Genomic DNA, 20,827 nt, shown 5'->3' on the forward strand with positions numbered 1-20,827 from the left:
TTCTAGCACATATTTTTACCGATATATTATTGACATACTTAACACTGAATTGTAGGATCAGAAGATAAACTGTTCATGCATTATGATGAAACATCTCTTCAGTATTTTTTCTTACAGTTTAGCTAACTAAATTTAAATTACTTTCATGTCAAAAGGAAATGTACATTTTGAGCAGACAAAAAGTATTATCACTACAGAAAGAATTTTTAAAAAATATAAATTTTATACTTTAAACTGAGAAAACATCATTTTTTCCCAAGATAGAACCTAAATTTTATGCAACATACTTAGATTTTCTACCAAAATACAAAAGCGAAGTATTTCCAAGGAAAATTTCTATAGTATGGTTCAAGTTCGCTAGATATATTTTTGGGCTGCTTCAAAAACATAGAAAATGTAATTAACAGCTAGCCTTAATTTTTGAAAAAGCTCAATCGAGAAATTCATTACTATAGTTATCGTACATTAAACAATCGCAATACCTTGACGAATCAAATTTAAAAGAAAAAATAAAACACATTTGGAATTTTTCATTTGAGTAAGCATTCATATTTTCAAGGGAATTCACAACTGAAATTTTAATCAGTAAAATAATTAAGATAGATAAAAATAGTAATCTTAGGTTACGATATGAAAGCTTAAATGATAAAAATTAAAGAAACTGAAACAAGGCAACGGCATAAGCTGGCGGTTTTTTTTTTTTTTTTTACAAGGATGCTTGTTACTAGGTCTTAACCTTATCAGATATTAAAATTCCTCTACTTTAGTTATTACAATGTAAATAAACCAACTACTCGTATATTACGGAGCAAAAAAAATTAGAAACTTAAAGAACTCAATATCCTTAACACTGATTCATACCGTTTACACTTACAAACAAACTTCACGACATTAAAAAACAAAAGCACATGCTCGCCAGAAAACTTATAGTTTCAGTTTAAATCAATGTTGAGCAAAGTAGAGCTGTATAAGGCCTTCTTAATGCTTTGGAAAAAAATATATTTTCACACCAAAAGAAGGATTCGTTTAGTTTATTTAATTAAGGCAAAGCACTCAAAGGCTCTCTTCCTAAAGAAAAAGACATCTTTGTAGAGAACGTTTTAAAGAAACACATTACAAATGAGGGAAACCATGTAGCTTTGTCTTTTTTTCAGTTCAAATATTTCAACTGACTGTGGTTAGTGTGTAATGTACCTTCCCTTTAGATCAGGGTTTTCCAAACTGTGGTACACGTACCACTTATGGTACATTACATTATTTTTATTGGTACAATATGTTACAAAAAGGATTTAAATGAATGTAGAATGACTTCTCTTTTGATTTATTTTTCCTCTCTTTATTTGTTTTTGATTCTTATTTATGCAGGATAAAAATGAAACAGTTTGAGAACTTCTGCTTTACATAATTTATCTACTTTGCTCTACTACTTCTTAACTAGGGAAAGAACAAACGAAGATATTGATAAAGTCTTTAGGACACTGTCCAACAAATATCCTTGTTCCGCTTTCAAGGACTGTGAAAAGTCTAACTGTAACTGGGAGTCTTTTAAATTTGTATAAAGCGGGAAAGATAGAGTATAATTTTAATTTTGTTCATATTTCGAACGGTTAATAAAATATCATGTATTTATTAAACATTTATGTTATATAAATAATCTTTGCTCCTTTAAAAGTGCTTAACAGTTTTATGCATACAATAATATCCAAATTTTGTTATTCTAGTTGGAACATGAATCGCCCACTGGAAAGTGCTCAAAAGATGAATAAGGTGAGATATTGTTCTGAAGTGCTTTTTATTTGAAGCCATCCTTATTACTATAACCAAGTTATTTTATTCTTATGAATGCCAGGCCGCGCACAAAAGTACGAAGCGCTGTTGTACAAGGTTGTATTTCAGCATCCTCACAAGGTCATAAGTTATATAATTTGCAAATTAAAGTGAAATTAATTCTAAGAAACTTATGTTTATTTACCTTATTAAATACAAGCTATACCTCTCTGTATGTAAAAATAAATCAATTTTGTCAGTCATGGCAAAAAAATTGCAAAATATTTTAGATGAGTTTATCTCGTGTCCGTCATTACATTTTCGTGACTTTAACTGCTACAAAATTCTTAATCATATTTTGATAAATTCTTGTGTGTCTGAAATCTCCATTATAGTTTTCTATTGGCATTATTGACAAGTTACTAAGACTTTCTTCAACCATTGTTATCTCAAATTATTTTTATTAAGAAAATAATGAAATATCAATATTATCGTTATCGTTCTAAAATTTTGTTTTGGATAAAATATATCATTCAGATATTACATAAAATGAAAACCCTTTGTTGTAAACCCTATGTAAACATTAAGTGCAGATATCTTTAAACATTAGTGCAGAAACAGGAAAAACTGGTATTGTAAATTTAGGCAGAGAGAAGATGGAAAATAAGAATATCCATTGTTTACAAAATTGATTATTTCTGTTTCAACTTTCTTCCGTAGACCTTTTGTTAAAAGTTCATTCGATCATGTAGGTGATATGCCAGAATGTAGAGCACCCTTTGACACTGATAGCTTGGCTGCATTTATTGTGAAAGAATGGCATGTTATGTTTTATTCAAAGTGTTGTCCACCTCTAGTCACTACATTTTCCCATCTTTCTGGGAGCATACGGATACTGCATCAGAAGAATGCTTAATCTTTTGAGGCTATCCACAAATCAACTCAATTTTTGGCACATAAAAATGAGCATAATTCAATACCTGTAATAAATTTGACTGCTGATTTTAGCTTATATAATCAATTCGAATATAAAATCATTTCTCAATATTATGATTGTTTTTTGGCACATTATGGCAGAAAAAAAACTTCTTAATATACCGTATTTATGCGAATCTAATGCGCATCGTTTTTGGCCAAATGTAGTATTCAAAATTGGGGTGCGCATTAGATTCGAGTGCAAAGTTCGCCGATGACGTCAACCAAATTTCTCGACTACATTTATCGTTGACACATTATTGCATAGAGGATACAAACTGCAGAGTACGTAGTCACGAAATGGAGGGCAAACAGAGAAGAATGTCATGTGACGCTACTTTCAAACATAAAGTAATTCTTTATGCTGAAAAAAATTGCAATAGAAAGGCAGGGAGAGAGTTCAACGTAACTGAGAGCAATGTTCGCTTGTGGCGTCAACAGAAATTGGCACTGTTTGCAACTAAAGCTAGTAGAAAGAAATTCACTGGCCCTCGCAAAGGAAGACACCCTAAAATTGAAGAAAATGTTTTGGAATTTGTACGTGAAAGGAGGAAGAATGGACAACCTGTGACTAGTGACACCATAAGAAATAAAGCAAAAGAGGAGGCTGAAGTTCTTGGAATACCGAAACAAGAGTTTAAGGCTAGCCGTGGATGGGTGGATCGGTTTATGAAGCGGATGGGTTTATCTCTAAGACACTGTACAACAATATGCCAAAAGCTTCCTGCAGATTTTGAGGGAAAACTACTAACATTTCAGCGGTATGTCATCACACTTCGGAAGGAAAAGAATTTTTCAATGGGGCAAATTGGCAACGCTGACGAGATGGCAATTTGGTTTGATATGCCTCGTAACTACACCATTACGGAGAAGGGGACCAAGGAAGGTATCGTAAAACTTCGGGATGTGAAAAACAACGCGTAACAGTGATGCTGGCAATAACAGCAGACGAGTGCAAACTTCCCCCTTTCTTAATCCTCAAACAGAAAACATGCCCTAAAACCCCTAAGAATGAAAATTTACTATTAATCACTGATTGTAGAAACTGTTAGCTAGATAGAAATGTTACGATTTATTTCATGTTCATATTTTACGATAGGTACCGTATATACGGTAGTGCTAATTAACAATGATTGTTTCACATGACAATAGACCACTAATAGGTTAATTCTATGTTCTGCTGCTTTATGTATAAATCCATTGTTGTATAAAATATGGTATCTAAATTTAAATAAAATTATCATACCATTAATTGATAGTTTATATACAAATCCATTGTTGTATAAAATAAGATTCAATAAATTCCTCATATCATTGATGCGCATTACATTCGCCGACAAACAATTTTTTTATTATTTAAAGTTTTAAAATGGGGATGCGCATTAGATTCGCATAAATATGGTAACTCTAGAGTAGGGATGCACAACCTATGGCCCACGAGTGGTCACGTTGTGTCCTGCCGAGACCTCAAAATTTTTTTTCGATATGACATATCGGTTGTCTCTAAAAGGAGTTGTGAGCAGAAAACAATTCACCGTTTCCCCCTTCGTTACTCAATTCTACTGTGTTCTCTGGAAGTGATATTTGTCATTGAGCAAAGTTCCCGCCTTCAATTAAAGCAAGTTTCACCACCAGAGCGTGAAAACTGTTCCTAGCCTGTATGGCGCACAGAAAGGGTCTGTGGTTTGATGTAGCAGGGGTGCGCTAGTAAAAAGGGAGAGAAAAATAATTATATGTATGTAATGTTGTACATACGTAATAGTCTGCAATTCATATTAAATTTGATATGGTACATGTTTAAATTGCAAATTATTGCATTGCCCCCCCCCACTTTTTTATTTTTTTCATACACTCTTGGCCCTTGAGAAGCAAGTCGGTTTTGTGAGTGGCCCTTATGTTAAAAAGGTTGTGCACCACTACTCTAGAGTGTGTATATACTAAAGCCCTACTGAGTCACATATTTAAATAATGCTACATCATATATTTACTTTGCCAAATATTTTACTGTGATAATAAAAAGCCAAATTTTCCTACTTGGAATAGACTAAATAATTTCTGGTGATTTTTCCCCCTCCTCCATTTTATGGCATTCAGTAATAATATGACTTAGAAAATTTCCAATCCGGTTCATCTTTAGGAAAATTCATACTAATTATTTGATGAACATCGTTTTAGCCAATTTCTTACTTTTATAGTTATAAGTTTTCGCTGGGTACTGGAACATTAAAATTGGAAGTTTCATGTTACCTTAGTCGGTATCCAAGATTTCTTTAAGTACAGGTTCTGGTGACATTATGGTAAGCTAGTTTCATCTTAATAAAGTACTGTATTGGTCTTAGGACGTATCTTGTTTAGTGTACTCTTTTGTAGAGATGTTCAAACTACATACTTAATCAAAATTTTCTGTAATTTGTTATTTAGTAGCTGATGATGATTATAGTTAATTTAAAAACTTGTTGGGTGATCCTGCCAGTTTACAATTAACCTTTTCTTATAATCATCATTTTTTGATTTGAACTCCAGATAACTTCTTTAATGTTTTTGCTGAGATCTGAAGTTTGAAATGTATGTTAAGAAACTGCATATATTTGTACAAAAAATATTTATTTTTCTACAGAATACATTTTTATACATTACAAAATGGGGTTGATCTTTACAATATGGTAACTGGTAGTTTGGCGACATTTTGGAGGCGATAAAGGCGACCTGGGACTTTGGTAATAATGTGAGCAGTACTCAGTTCCGATTATGCATTATTTTGCGTGAGGGAAATGAGAGATCATGGGATATGTCATGTGATATTAATGGACGAATTACGGTTCTTTACTCGGAAAAGGGGGGAAATCAGGAAAAAATGTGGAAATTTTGTATTTAGCTTTATTCTGTGTTGTGTGAAACAGTGTTGTGTAATTTTTGGATCCCATGGCCCTAACTAAAGTGATTCGAAATGGGTATTTAGGCATTGTGATAAAGAGAAGTTTGCTTTTTATTTAGCGGAGGAAGTATGGAGGAAAAATTCGCAGAAAAAATCTTTGAATAATTTTATTGAATGAATTAGAAAAGTGTATCCGCCACGTAATCAAGATTCTGAAGAAGATTAGGTAAGTTAGTATTTTTAATTATTTGAGGATATTATTTTTATGCATTGTTCTAAATGTAAGATGGAAAGGAATTTGGTATTATTGGGAAAATTGTTATTAGCAGTGATTTAGTTTAAAGTAATTAGGATTGTAAGGTAATTTTTATTAATTTAATGTATGTGCCCATTTATATTTTAAGTAGTGTTTTTGAATTTAATTATATTTTAATGAAATGATAGTTATTTTGTGAATTTTATGTTTGTAGGAATTTGGTATATGTTTAAGTTGAAATAAACGTGCATGCAAATAATTTAAATATTTGATACTAAGTATTTGTAATGGTTGCGGTATGAATTCGTTGGTGACGTGTATAATGTAATAGATGATTTAGAGGTAAAAGTTTTTGGATATTTTATTTATTTTATATGTGGAAATGTTCATATTTGTAAAGTGTAAATACTTTTTCGCGATCAGGTAATTTCAAATATGTTCTTTTTACTGGGTTTAAAGATTGAGAAAATTGTCGTGTATTTTTGTGAAATTTTTCTAATTTATGAGAAAAAAGCAGTGTACATGGATATAGTGAAGAGTGTGCGCAATGCCATTTTTGTGCAATTCTGGGATGTTTTTTTAAGTAAAAATAAGTCGACGTGTACATGGTTTAGTGATATTTTAATTAAATGATAGTTATTTTGTGAATTTTATGTTTGTAGGAATTTGGTATACGTTTAAGTTGAAATAAACGTGCATGGAAATAATTTAAATATTTGATACTAAGTATTTGTAATGCTTGCGGTATGAATTCGTTGGTGACGTGTATAGTGTAATAGATGATTTAGAGGTAAAAGTTTTTGGATATTTTATTTATTTTATATGTGGAAATGTTCATATTTGGAAAGGGTAAATACTTTTTCGCGATCAGGTAATTTCATATATGTTCTTTTTACCGGGTTTAAAGATTGAGAAAATTGTCGTGTATTTTCGGGAAATTTTTCTAATTTATGAAAAAAAAGCAGTGTACATGGATATAGTGAAGAGTGTGCGCAATGCCATTTTTGTGCAATTCTGGGATGTTTTTTTAAGTAAAAATAAGTCGGCGTGTACATGGTTTATGTGTATGTGTTATTTTGAAAAACGCGTAAGGTGTATGGTATTGTGCACTTTTTCCCAATTTTGCAGTGAATATTTGTCATGATTAAGCAGTTTTGTTTGATAAAATTTCTAGCATAAGTGTAATTCGGCTAGTAGATTGTTGGAAGAAGTGTTCAGCAGATAAGAAGAAAAGAAACATGTCTTTACTTCGTGAAGACAAAATGGCGGCAGGGAAAAAAAATAGAGGGTTGCTGTAGGAGAGTTTGTTGCCAAATTTTTGCCAAAAAATCGCCAAGTTACCATAATGTAAAGATCAACCCAAAATGGTACTTATGTATTATTGCAACGACCTTAGTGTAATTTGCCAACTTTTTACGGATGAAAAGGTAAAAAGATGCATATTATGCCTTGAAAGCTGGCAGAAATCCTATCAGAGTAGGCCAGTCATTCTTGCAGATTTCTTATGGAACTGAAGCCTTCTTTTTTTAATAAACAATCGGTATTTGGTCTACTTCGTTTTTGCTTATTGTAAGAAATTTTTCATTAGTTTCTACTGTTTTGTTAGATTTTCCATTCTCAATGGGAGTTCTGCTTAGAACATTTCAAGTACAAATTTGTCACTAATAATTAATTGCTTCAGTCTTACTGTTTCAGTTATATTCAGCTGACCCTATCTTGTACTTTAATACCCACACTTATTTGATAGCAAGATTTCACAACTTTGAAAATAATCCACTGCTTGTTGTTCCGTGGAAAGCAGGTCACACCTCTTTTTTATTGTTGTTCTTTTTTCAAATTGTGAGAGGGGAACTTCAACAATTACAGTTATTTTATATCCTTATTCATAAAAGCAAAACATGACATAATTGTGAATGATTCGAGATTACATCTAATGACAGTGAAATGGTATAAGTATATTGTGCTTATTCATGATTGGCTGTAAATCATGCTACTTGGCGAAAGTTTTACTGTTGACAGGCTGATACTTTCCTGCCAGCTCTCAGTGAACTGTTAAAGAACTGCCGTTCCGTTTTCACCAGAGTGCTGATCATTGTTTCAGTAAAGTGAATAGGTTCCCAGAGCAGATTGTCCATCTCTAACTTACACAGTCACCGCCCACTTGTAGTGAGGAGCTAAACAGATATTGTAACAATTAAATTCAAAGCTAATTGGTAGTGTAAGACAACACAAATCAATTTAATCTAGCAGGTTGAATCAGAAACCTACACCAGCAGGATAATAATTTTGGCGGCAAAAATGTGAAGCCGATATTCAAGGTTAACAGCTGGTAGAATTATTAAGGTGTGCTCACTATAGTGAAATCATGTTCTAACTAAATTTTTTGCCACTTCAATTTAAATACACTCACGTTCATCTTACTGATTTACATGCTGGCAAAGATAATGCGAGTAGAATAAGAAATTAAAATAACTATTAGTATAAGCACTAGAACCCTACATAAGACATTTTACTGTATATAAGATGTTTTATTTAGGCTACTGAATAAATACAAACAAGACATAATTTATGGTACAGATGAAACTGGATTGCATTACCAGAACACATAATAATATTTAAAAGTAAAATAGCAGTTGCTTAAGAATCTGAAGAAATAAGTTACTAGGTTATTAACATGCTATACAGACCGAACAGTTAAGAAGACAGGACTGGTTGTTTACAAAAGCAAAAAATCTCAGTGTCTGAAAGAAGTCAAGAATTTACCATAGCAACAAGAACTCGTGTATGACAAATAGTATTTTTACTAATGTTCTTTTGAAATGTGACAGTGAATTGAAAAATGAAAAAATAGCTTTATTAATTAGATAACTGTGTAGCGCACAAATCTCTGATCTCTTTCTGAAGAACATTACTGTCTCTTCCTGTAAATACAATTTCTAACATTCAGCCTTTAATTTAAAGGTATTATAAATGTTTTCAAATGTCTTTACAGATAGATGTTAAATTAATGATGAATAGAACTGAATTTTGTGAAAATGCAAGCATTTTGAAGGAGATAAGTAAATTAATATCTTTGTTAGACATGCTGTTTTCGAAAATGTGCCTTTTATACAGAAGAAACTTCAAAGGAATTGCGAACTATAACTACTGTTTACGATATCAGTGAGAGAATTTATGAAGATTAATTTTTAGAATATATTAATTTACAACAATATTGAGACAACATGTATGAAAATTGACTGTAAAAGCATTAAAATAACTGCAGAAACTGACAGTGAAAATTATACAGAAAAAACTGATGACATGCTATCATAAATCAAAACACTGCAAATTCTAAGAAAAATTCTTAAACTGAATTCCTGAACTCGAAAAAAAATTCTTGATTCTTGAACTGAAAGAGAGCTGGTCAAAAATATTATCAACACTTTTATGAAATTGAAACTGTAATTGAAGAACTGTTGTTGAACAATATGAATCAAACACAGATAGAATAGTTACTTCTATGAGTTAAAATTTCATCAAGAAAGTAATTATAAAAATATTTTTATAAAAAATTTAAAAATTGTATAAGTAGTTTAATTTTAGTATTAATTTTTAACTATTATTTTTGGATTAATTAATGAATTGGTTGTTAGTTATTTTCCTTGAAAAGTTTAAAATTGATATCTCGGTATGTAATACACAAATCTCTGTCTTTTCAACTCAGATACTTTGGAAACAGTGATTTTAATAAGCAGTGGCTATTGTGTAATAGTCTGGTGAAATTTGTGCCTATATTAAAGCAACTTTTGGAAAATTTACACATACTGATGTTTGAAGTATGTGATAAGTTTTCCAATTTGTGACTTAATTAGTATTTAGAAACATATTCATTTATTTACAAGTTAAAAATATCTATGCACAGAAATAAAATGTATTATGAAAATGCAATCTTGAAAGTAAAAATATAAAACAATTTCTTCTAAGCTTATTGTTACTATGGCAACTTTAGATAAAGTTTATCCATTGATACAGTGATCCCCTTCCAGTCGGAGGACAATCTAAGAAGTTTGGTATGGTTGTACTGCTTTTACACCTCTTCCAGCTTAGTGAAAGTTCACAATATCCTAGATTCAGTTTCAGACTCTTTGTTGTTATTTATGTGATTTTCCTCTCAAGGGTCTGCTAGTATGTATGTAGGTTTTAATTGATCCGCAGATACTGTAATTTATGGCCATTTATATCAACAAGTTGGATGAAAGGCAGTAGTTCTTGTTCTGTGAGTGAAAGAATTAACTTTTGAAGTTTGTTCCACGATTGGTTGTTATGATACCAGGTACTTCAAATATAGCAATCCATCAAGATTAAAAAGACTCTGCTATAGTTTCAGAAGTTTGGTTAGTCATTGGAAAGCTTCAAAATAGCAATGGAATTCAAATAATTTAATATAAATATAGCCAGAAACGTATAAATAAGCACTTTCACAGAATTTTAATCAGGAAAAGACAAAAAATGGTTTGAACATTTCACAGTGTTTTTAATGGAAAAAAAAAAGTTTTTTATGAACTGCTCATAACATTTCTGGAAATTATTTGACCGATGATATAGCCTTAATCTTAATATACTTAGAGACATTTCTTGTTTAAGGAGAACATGATAAGGTAAAATAAAAAAATAGGCAAAAAAAGCAATCTTAGTAGATGTTTTCATAATTTTTTTTTCAGGGGGGAGGAGTTCTGAAACTCTGCAGAACTCTTCCCCCCCCCCTTGCTTCCTTAAGAAAAGGGACCTGTGTCTGACTGTTTTCAAAATCTATCCCAAACTATATTTTTTGGGGGGGCTTAATTTTAGTATTTAATTAAAATTGCAACCAAAGTGTTCAGTGACTTAAGCCTCCAAAGGTTATGAGTGTAAAATTCCATATAGAAGGATGGCTTTCTATGAAAATATCTGCCAGCTGTGGATCTATCTGATCTCAGGTTGGATGTATATTAAAAGAAAGGAGTCTGAGTACATTCAGAGGGTTAATTCCTTATTTGGCAACATTCCTCTGTCACTTGGCTATTTTTATAATCTATTTTGATTTTTATCTGGCAACTTCATTTCAATTAAAAAATTATTCTATATTTTAGTACGTATTAACCAAACTGTTGATCACAATGAGCAAAGTAGCTTTCATATTTCCGTATACGAAAGGATGAGACTGATAACAATATCTGAATATCTTGCATTAAGTGGCATCTACTGTAAGAATTTGCAAGATAAAAGTATTCAATCAAATCAGAATATCGGCAGTTTGTTACCCAAAACAAATAGTCCACATCAATATTTATATAAATATTGTGAAGCCAATTCAATGACAAGCAGATTGACTTGAATGTATGTGGCAGCAGTGTACTGAAAATGGAGGCATGTATTTGCATAGAAATGCTGTTAATTTTTTAGACATTGAAATGCTGCTAATTTGTCTATCAGTTAACGCAAAGATTTAAATTTCTCTATAAATAAATCTGGGCCTTGAATATTTATAATTATTTTCAAGAATTGAAGAGTGCAGGGCAATATTCAAAAGACATGGAGTCTGTGGGAATGTGAGTCAGCAACCGATTTGCTATTTCGCCATCAGATTCATCTAATGCTGGTCTAAGGAAATAGCATCAGTAAAATTTTGTATGAAAGAATTCAACATAGCTGATACTACTGTTATAATTAGGAACAATTATTTCGGGAAAATATGCATCTTTAAAATTTGAGTCAGGAAAATAGAAAAATAAATGGTGAAGCCTTGGTTGTTAGAGACTGATGAAAGCCTGTTCTTGAAAAGAAAAAGTAATGTTCAACGCATTCTGCTGCCTCAGTGTATTTTCGGCAGTATTTGCTGGAAAATTAAATAAACCTTTCTTGTTACAGTGCCTGGTCAAAAAACTACAACTTTGTTAAATGCAGTCAATGAAAATATCAAAATAGAAACAAACATTTATTCCAATTCCTAGGCTGCCTGTGAAATAGAATTCCAAAAAGCTGGTTTCGAGCTTTCCAAAGTGAATCACAAATTCAATATTGTGATTCCAAATTCTGGGGTATATATGCAAAATCTCGAGCAGGTATGAAGTTCTTCAAAATGATGGAGCAAGAAATATTGGAGTACAGCAGAAGAAAAAAAAAAGAAAAAAAAAAAAAAAAAAAAAAACATTTGAAGTCATACTTAGCAGAGCTCATGTGATGGCAGAAAGTTGTTGCTGGGGGTAAAAAAAAACCCTTCAAAACTGTTTTAGAAGTGATTGCCAAGCATTTTTCACCTGAAATGAAGAAAAACTAAGACTAATAAAACATGCTTTTTAATCAGCCAGTGATAATGCAGTTTATATTGTAAAGTTTTGATTTTCAATTAACAGCCAAGTGTAAAAATTTATTATCATATACTTGCCAGCTCTTGTGGTCAGATGTATCTATGCAAAGCATAACCTTAAACACCTGCATAGGGTTGCCCTGATGAATGTTATTATGTTGAATTAATTACTTTATTAACGAACAATAGTTTGAATTAACATATATGTTTTATCTGTGTTTAAAAAATTTGCTGATGATAATTCAAATACACATTTTCTTTGTTTTAGGTGCAGCAATCTTTACATAAAACAGAACAATCATGTAATACTCCATGCAAACGTAGTAAGAAAGTCATACCAATGTAAGATTTCTTTTAATTTTATTTCTTTTCCCCTTTTTTGTTTATACCATGTAAACGTGGTCATAGTAAAACATGATCAGGTTCAGTAAAATTAAGAAACAGCACACAAACTTTTTTCTACTTACTACTACTGTTGGATTAATTATATATCTATTATTATTATATTACCAGACTATTATGTTATTACTATATTACCAGACTATTATATTACTACTATATTACCAGACTATTCTTATTAACCAGGGACATTGCCCTTGGTTAATGTCCCTGGTTAATAAGAATACACAGAATCTTGAAAACAGTCTACTGTAATGTCATGTGCTAAGTAATTAATCTTTGCCTTTTATTCTGAATTGCTTGACTCAAATTTTTAAAAGTCTTAAAATAGACTTTTGAGTTTACTGTTTATGTCTTGAGATAAAATTTCTTATTCATTTTAAAATTGGTGCACATGAATAGTCCTGGTTGAAATCATTTTAGATTTTAGCTTATCTAATGTATACTGACTCTGAAAAAGGGGGGGGATAGTTCTGTATTTTCTGTTCTATCCGTCTGGTTGGTGAAATTCGGCTTGCATTTTTCATGTCACGAAAGCACAACTGGATATATATTACATGTATATATACTGTTCTGACATTCATATTTTGACATAACACTGGACTTTTTTCTAAAATGACATGCCAATTTTTTTTCCATATTTTGATTCTATGCCTCAAATTCCACCAAAGTACCAAGTTTTGTAAAAATCTCAGCAGCAATTTTTTTAATTAAATTTATTTAATTTCTTCTTTCGTAATTCAAAATTTAGGTGTAACCGAAGTAAAATTCATTTTTTTCATATTTATTTTAAGAATGTGTAATTTTAAATAATTTTTATAAATTTTTTTAGTAATAGCCTGTAAAATGTTTACCATCATCTTCTCTAATAATGATGCAAAAAGTACGATACATACATTTTTCAGCCTGATGCAATATTGAGCCCACATAAAAAATTTCCATAGAAAAATAAGCAAATTCTTTTCCATTATATCAGCTACAATGGCAGGCAGTTTTTAATATTTTTTCGTCTTTCTAATCAAATGGTCGTAAAAGCTCAAGTTCCATCCAATATTTCACTTATATTCAATTTTAGTCGATTAAATATGACAAAAAGTATCATATTTGAGCAGATATCAATAATGTGAACAAGCAAACAAACACAGAGACATTCTTCTTTATATGTATAGATTTTGTAAAACTTAAAATTTTTTAATTAACTAACTACGATTTGAAAGTGAGCAGTAGCAACACTTTTCGAAATAAAGCATCTTTTTTTTTTTTTTTTTTAATTTCCAATGCGCGAGACTGTTGCCCCTCAGGGAAGGTTAGCGCTTTCAGAGTTTTTAATTAATATTTTGGCTGATTAAAGTCATACGAAGATGGGAATAGTCTAAATGGCTTCCCACAAATTTTTGGAATCGGAATAATGTATTTAATGTTTGGCAATGCTATTTTTATTTCATCGTAAACTTTAGAAATTTTTTACTAACAAACTCTAGAATTTGAAAGCGAGAAGTGGCAACAACTTTCAAAATAAAGCAGATTTTCATCTCCAGCTTGCAAGACTGTTGCCACTCTAAAAAATGAGGGTGATGTAAAGCAAGAATTTGATGGTAAATGGGATGATGTTTCTTAATTACATTATAGCCTCATTCACATGCAACACTTTTTCGCACAGTCACAGTTTGTATTAGGGAGAAACGGGAATATGAAGCAGTTTCGCCTTCAGTACTGGTTCAGATGCACATCGTCTTCCATCCCTTAAACCCATAAGCCACTACGAGCAATTAATGATGTCATAAACGGGAATCAGACTGGTGGATTTCTAACGTTTACTTACATCTTTTTTGATATTGTTTACTATTCCTATAGAACACCATCGGAGTTTAACTATAATTAATTAAAATACACCTAAATTAATTTAAAATTCAATTTATATGCCAGACCAAATGATTAAAAGAAGAAAAGATACCCATATGCTGCTGAGCGGTTTTAAATAAAATGTTTTGTTGCTGCTAAAATTTTAAACTTTGCTTTTTGAAAAAATGAGTAAAACGTCAAATTAATAGCATTAATATTAATTATAAATGTTTTAATATTGATTTTAAACGTTTTAGAAAATATATTATAATTAATTCATCTTTTAAAATTGTTTTGAACGTGTTTTACGAAGATTTTAAATAAAAGCTTTTAATTTATGTTTATATTAACCAATTGAATAGCACTAGATTTTATTTTATATATATGTAATGAAATTCAGTAATAAAATTTTTAAGGAATTTGAAATGATTTAAAGACCATATAGACAGCTTATATTATTTAAACTGTGGTTTCTCAGTTTGCATTTTTTTTTTTTTTTTTTTTTTTTTTTTTTTTTTTTTGATAAATCCTTTTATTTAAAGTCCTAAAACTTATATAGATATGGCTTAAATTATTTAATATTTTTACCACTTAATTAAAATTACATACTTTAGAGAAACAAGAATGAGTTTTGGAAAATACTGAAAAAAATTATTTGAAGTGGAAATGGGATTAAGATCATATTTGTTTCAAAGTTTTTTTGCATAAAAATTTGTTTTTATTTTTTCTCAGAAACTAATTCATTAATTGCAAAATCAATCCTTAAAGTTATTAAGATAAGAACTTTCTAATAAAAACAATAAGATAATATGGGGGGAATCATTGAAAATTTTAGGAGAAGAATGACATTTTAATTGTTAAACTTTTCTTCCAAAAATTTTAATAAAAAAAAAATACTGGCAAAAAATTTTTTCTCAGCTTAAAATTATTTTGTCTTACAGAACCATTTATTAACATTCATAAAAGTAGATGAAAGTTCTTAAATAAAAAAAAAAAATCATTCAAAAGGTACCAAGTCCCCTTGTCGAGTTGAAGCTGATATGCGCATCATTAGTTTTAATTTGAACGTTATTTCTGAAATACCCAGCATCAGGTAACATTGTCCATAGGGTTTTATGTAATTTTTTGGATGATATTGTATCCTCAGATATCTACCAAATGGCTGGCAGTCGTAACCATGGTCTCGGCACCTGAAGAATTCTGAGTAGGCCACATGTTATTGTTATATTTCTACCGTATTTTCTTTTTTCTAAACAGTGTTACCAGTTTTTGATATACTAAGAAAAAAGGGAAGATGTCTTTGATATAGCAATATAACAGAGTTGACGAAAACTAAGATAAAAATATAATTAAAAAAAAAAAAAAGATTGTGATTTTTTGAAAATGTGTGTTATGTAAAGCAAGAATTTGATGGTAAGGGAAGATGTTTCTTATTTATACTATGAAGTTGATTTATTATTAGTATCAATGCTAAAATGTTTTGCAAACCATCAGCAAATGGCTGGCAGTTGTAACCATGGTCTCAGCACCTGAAAAGTTCCGAGTAGGCCACATGTTGTTATTATATTTTTACCGTATTTTCTTTTTCCCAAAAAGTGTTACTAGTTTTTGATTTACTAAAAAAAAAGGGAAATGCTAAGGACTGCTGGCCATTTGGCAACATATACTGGTGATTTATCAATAATATTAATGCTCTTTAAATATTGGTCCTTTAATAATATGGAAAATAAAACATAGAATATTTATGGTTAATAAATGTTACTGTGGCCTTAAAAAACAACTTAAATTCAAAATAATCAACATAAAAATTAAATGTATATAAAACTTTAATAACACCTATTGTTCTTTACGGAAGTGAATTTTGGATACTTAGCAGAGCAAAAAAAGTCCTGATATCAACTTTTGAAAGAAAAATGTTGAGAAAGATCTTTGGTACAACAAAATGGCATGTGGAGGATTCTCTATAACCATGAACTATATGGAAAATATAGGAAATATGGTAAAACTGATATTGCGAGAATTGTAAGGGCATCTCGTATCAGATGGCTAGGCCATGTGTTTAGATATGATGATGCATTTCCAAACAAAAAGATAACCTTTTCGAGAATCGAAGGAGTAAGACTAAAAGGAAGACCACCCACTAGATGGATAGATGATGTCGAGGAAGATTTAAGGTTAATTGGAGTTAACTGATGGAGGGCTATTGTGCCAATTGAGGTCAGGTAGAGGAAGCTTGGAGAGACAGCCTTGGCCTGTAACAGGCTGTAGAGCTTATGAAGAAGAGTATGCGAGAACCATTATATCCTCAAGATACATATTTTTAAAAAGAAATTAAAGATGGATCTAAATTATTAGTGTTATTATTATATATAAGGTTAATGAAAATATTTTGGTGCTTTTGTAATTTTATATTAAATTTTCAATGAATGAGCCTTTTAAAATCAGGCTTCATATGGTAACAATTTTTTGGTTGTTAAAAGTCCTTAATTTTAATCAACTTACATTTCTGTTTGTTGTTTTACGACTGCCATTTTGAGTGTGAATTAACATCTTGAAGGCGATGCTTTGACTTAATAATGGGTTTGAAAGGTTAATGTTTGAATTCTTTCCTATTTCTTAATAGAAATATATATATACGTAGGCTATTTTTTTCAACCTCTGATGGGCTATAAAGAAAAGACTGGTGAATATACAAGAAAGATTTTATTATCAAAAGTAATGTACAATACAGGTTATTTCTCTACATAATCATCTTCACGATTGAGGTATTTGTCATATCTGTGAACAAGCTTTGCAATACCCTCTCCATAAAATGTTCCTGCCCATGATTGGAAGTGAGTTGTGACAGTTTCTTTGAGCTCCATGTCATTATTGAATTGCTGCTCCCTAAGCCACTGCTTCAGTTCAGGGAAAAGATAAGTCACTTGGTGCTAGGTCGGGACTATAGTATGGTGGGTGTTCGAAAATGGTCCCATTGAAATTGCTGAAAGAGCCGTTGGGTTATGCTGTGAGAATGGGCATTGTTATGGATCAGAACAATACCAGAAGTCAGCATGCGTCTTTGTTTGTTTCAAATAGCTCTCCATAAGCATCGCAAAGTTTCGCAATATGTATCTGCATTAATTGCTGTTCCAGGCTGCATAAACTCCAAAAGCAATGCACCTTTTTGGTCCCCAAAAACAGTTGCCATAACCTTACGGTTGTTGAAGGTTCGTTTGAATTTTGTGGGTCTCTTTGGAGAATTTGTGTGTATCCATTGTTGTTTCGTTTCGTGCGTGTCATATTGAACCTGTGTCTCAACACCTGTTATAATGGATTTCAAAAAAAGTTTTTCATCAGTATTGTAATGGTCAAGAAACTCCAACGCTGCAGCCATTTGGCGATTTTTATGGTCGTCAGTCAACATCTGTGGGACTCAGCGAGTGCAAACTTTTCTGTAGCGTAACTGTTCAGTAACTATACAGGGAAGATCTTGAAACTTCCGGAAATTTCATCAATAAGCCACTTATGGTGAAACTTCGATTTCCTTAACCGCTTGGTCAACTCATTAAGCAATGTTCTCTTTAGCGACAGACTTGCGTTCTTGGCCCCCTTCATCATGCACATCAATTCAGCCATCTTTAAACTTTCAACACCATTCACGAACAATGCCATCACTCATAAAGCTGTCTCCATACACTCATTCTTCAATGAATTTCCTCTGGACTGTTCCCTTCTGCCTACAAGAAACGAATAACAGCTCACAATTCACACTTGGTGGGAGAATCAATAGCGACAGCCATATTTATGTGACTGCAACTCAACAGGAAATGGTATGTTGAACTTGCCAGTGACAAAGCATGTGGAGGGGGAGATGTGCTGTTCCCTTATGCACACCAACCACCTGCCGCAAGCCTGGCCATCATTTTTTTTTTTTTTTTTTTTTTTTTTTTTAATTTTAAATAAAGAGCTCTTAAACAATTTTCGCTTTTGGGGATATGAATTCTTTTATTAAACGGTTCTAAATTTAGCGAATTGTCAACATTTTGCCGATTTTAAGATCAGTTTCTATAGCAAATTTTTAATTCCGAGATCTGAGAATTTTTCAACGATTTTTTTAAACATCATAACATTGATAAATTTCATTAAAATAATGCTATTATATTAAAATTATATTAAAAAATTACATTAAAGTAAAAAAAAACATTTTTATTTCTCGCAGTCATATTATAAAGTTTCATTTTGGCAACGTGTTATACAATATTTTGAATCTGAAAAGTAAACAAGGTATAATGCTATAAAGCATAATTTACGAAACAACTCTTTTATAAGAGTTGTTTCGTAAATTTTATAAGCAAAATTATCTATGTAATTAATAAAAAAAATTCTTTTTTTTAATTTTTTCATAGTAAGAGTTTTACCGTTTTTTTGCATGTAATTGTCTCAGAATATTCAAAATTCTCAGAATATGCATCAGTTTTCTCTAAAAAATTAATTTTACACTTCCCTTTTTTTTCAACAATATTTCTGAGTTTTTGCTGTTACACAATTGGTACGGATAATTTTTCTTTAGTATTTTAGACATTGCAGCTTGCAAAGTTGAGAAGGATTTTTAGGCAAGATTTATATATCCACGATTCTAGAAGATTCGAGAAATATGTGACAAAATCAAAAATGTTCAACACGTAATGAATGTATTTTACAGAAAGTTTGCGATGAATTTCTTACTTTTTGGAGAACGTCTGGAAGAACAATGAAAACATAATATTTGAATGTTTTACTCCTGATACTAGAATCTTTTTCTTAACGTGTTTATCTTCCTTTTATTTTCTCTACTTTTCACTAGACACAAACATGGAAAATATCAAAATGTAATCTTATCACTTGGGCAGGCATTATAGAAAGGGATTTTTTTAGTAATAAAGAAACTGAAAACTTACAATTTAAAAGATTCTTATAATATGTCTTAATGCATCATACACAGAGCTGGTACTAGACATTTTCACACCTGATGCTATCTCTGTGGATCCTAAATTCTGCTTCCTAGTCCCTTTCTAAATTCTGCTTCCAGTGCCTATTCTGAATTCTAAAAGATTTGCTATTTCTAGATTTTGTTGTTCGGTGTGTGTCTAAATTCTAAAAATTCTACCACATCAGCTTTGTAACCGGATTTTACCATATATATTTCATATTTCTTCTGAATGCTCATATTACCAAAGAAATAAAATTAGCCACTTTTTCTATACATTCTAAATGCATATAGTGTTTTTTAGAATAACAGAAATCCTCAATTAAATCCAAAAATTCTACAATGAAAAGGAAACGTGTTAAAGAAAGAAACTGAATACATAAAGAAAATTATTCTTCAAAGATATGTGCTGCCATTATTATGTAAATTATCTAATTGTTTATGACTTCAGCTTTTAGTATAACTTCCCATTTCTATCTCCTCGTATGATAGAGTTATTGAGCCAGATTAAATTAAAATTAAATTGTATAATCTTTGACCACTAGTCCGCATTTCTAGTTTGAATTTGACTGTTCTTGTTTAATTACGTCACCGTGAGCTGTAATTGATTTTGTTAGCATCAGAACGTGCCTTTATGTTCTAAGTTCTTTTTAAATAAGAGGTTTATTTAAACCTTTGTCTGATATTGTAATTACTTTCAGACACAGTGATAATTTGATTCATGTCTGTCGGGGGTTTTGGGACTGTTTTTCTTTTACCAGATCAAGTAAACCCTTGTAAGTACATTGTGGAGAGGTTGACAAGTTAGGAGATAAAACACGCAGAAACTAGCGAGAGCACTGGTTTGCATATTGAGACAAATCTGTTATTGTTAGAAAAGATGCTTAAAGAGAAGGAAATCGATATAAACTCGCCAAAATGTTTGGGAAGGCTTCAGATTAAAATGACGGATAAATATTTTGTTGAGTGTTGTTACAAAACATAAATGTTTTGTAGCTTTTAATCTGTAATTATTCTAATATTGTTTAAGAATCATTGTCATAAATTACATTTATTTTAAACTGTGAAATTTTATTAGATTTTGATTTTAATAGGGCTTTTTTAACAGATATTGTTAAACTTCTTTAACAAATATTGTTAAAAAATAAAATTTAATAGCGGCCATGTAAATCCATAATGACTAAGGTTACCTATTTACCTACTTTAATTATTTATAACTAACTGCTTACCCTTAAAAATTATCTTTACATATTAAAGCGAGTTATTGCCTTTCATTAATATTCACTGTGGTCACAAGATAAAACACAAAAATGTAGAAATTCAAGTAAAACTTATTCTTTGCATCTATTGAAACTTAAAATAATACAAAACAACTTATTACCTCTGGTGCTTTAATGGCTTATTGGAAACTGAAAGTATATTAACTGGGTTACAACC

At 30.8% G+C, this 20,827-nt stretch overlaps 2 protein-coding genes across 7 annotated transcripts in view; one reads left to right on the forward strand and one right to left on the reverse strand.

Annotated features, from left to right (window-relative positions):
- The window catches only part of LOC118202519 (eukaryotic translation initiation factor 2-alpha kinase 1-like), an 89,571-nt gene extending 88,566 nt beyond the window's left edge, over positions 1-1,005 (reverse strand). Inside the window, exon 1 of one of the 3 annotated variants that reach the window (XR_015043485.1) lies at positions 862-1,005. The gene's annotated coding sequence lies outside the window, so the exon portion shown is untranslated. The remainder of the gene's footprint in view (positions 1-861) is intronic. The other 2 variants (XM_085825257.1, XM_085825262.1) reach the window with 2 other exon arrangements.
- A 505-nt stretch (positions 1,006-1,510) lies between these two features.
- LOC118179944 (aurora kinase C-like) overlaps positions 1,511-20,827 on the forward strand; it is a 57,887-nt gene continuing 38,570 nt past the window's right edge. Inside the window, exons 1-3 of one of the 4 annotated variants that reach the window (XM_085825292.1) lie at positions 1,511-1,606; positions 1,722-1,767; positions 12,470-12,543. In XM_085825292.1, the coding sequence (XP_085681418.1) occupies positions 1,729-1,767; positions 12,470-12,543 (113 nt within the window). In that variant the 5' untranslated portion in view covers positions 1,511-1,606; positions 1,722-1,728. The other 3 variants (XM_085825283.1, XM_085825295.1, XM_085825277.1) reach the window with 3 other exon arrangements.

Source organism: Stegodyphus dumicola, chromosome 1 (genome assembly GCF_044657685.1).
Source record: "Stegodyphus dumicola isolate Sdum_Otavi_A_Nest chromosome 1, ASM4465768v1".
Classification (NCBI taxonomy): Eukaryota; Metazoa; Arthropoda; class Arachnida; order Araneae; family Eresidae; genus Stegodyphus; species Stegodyphus dumicola.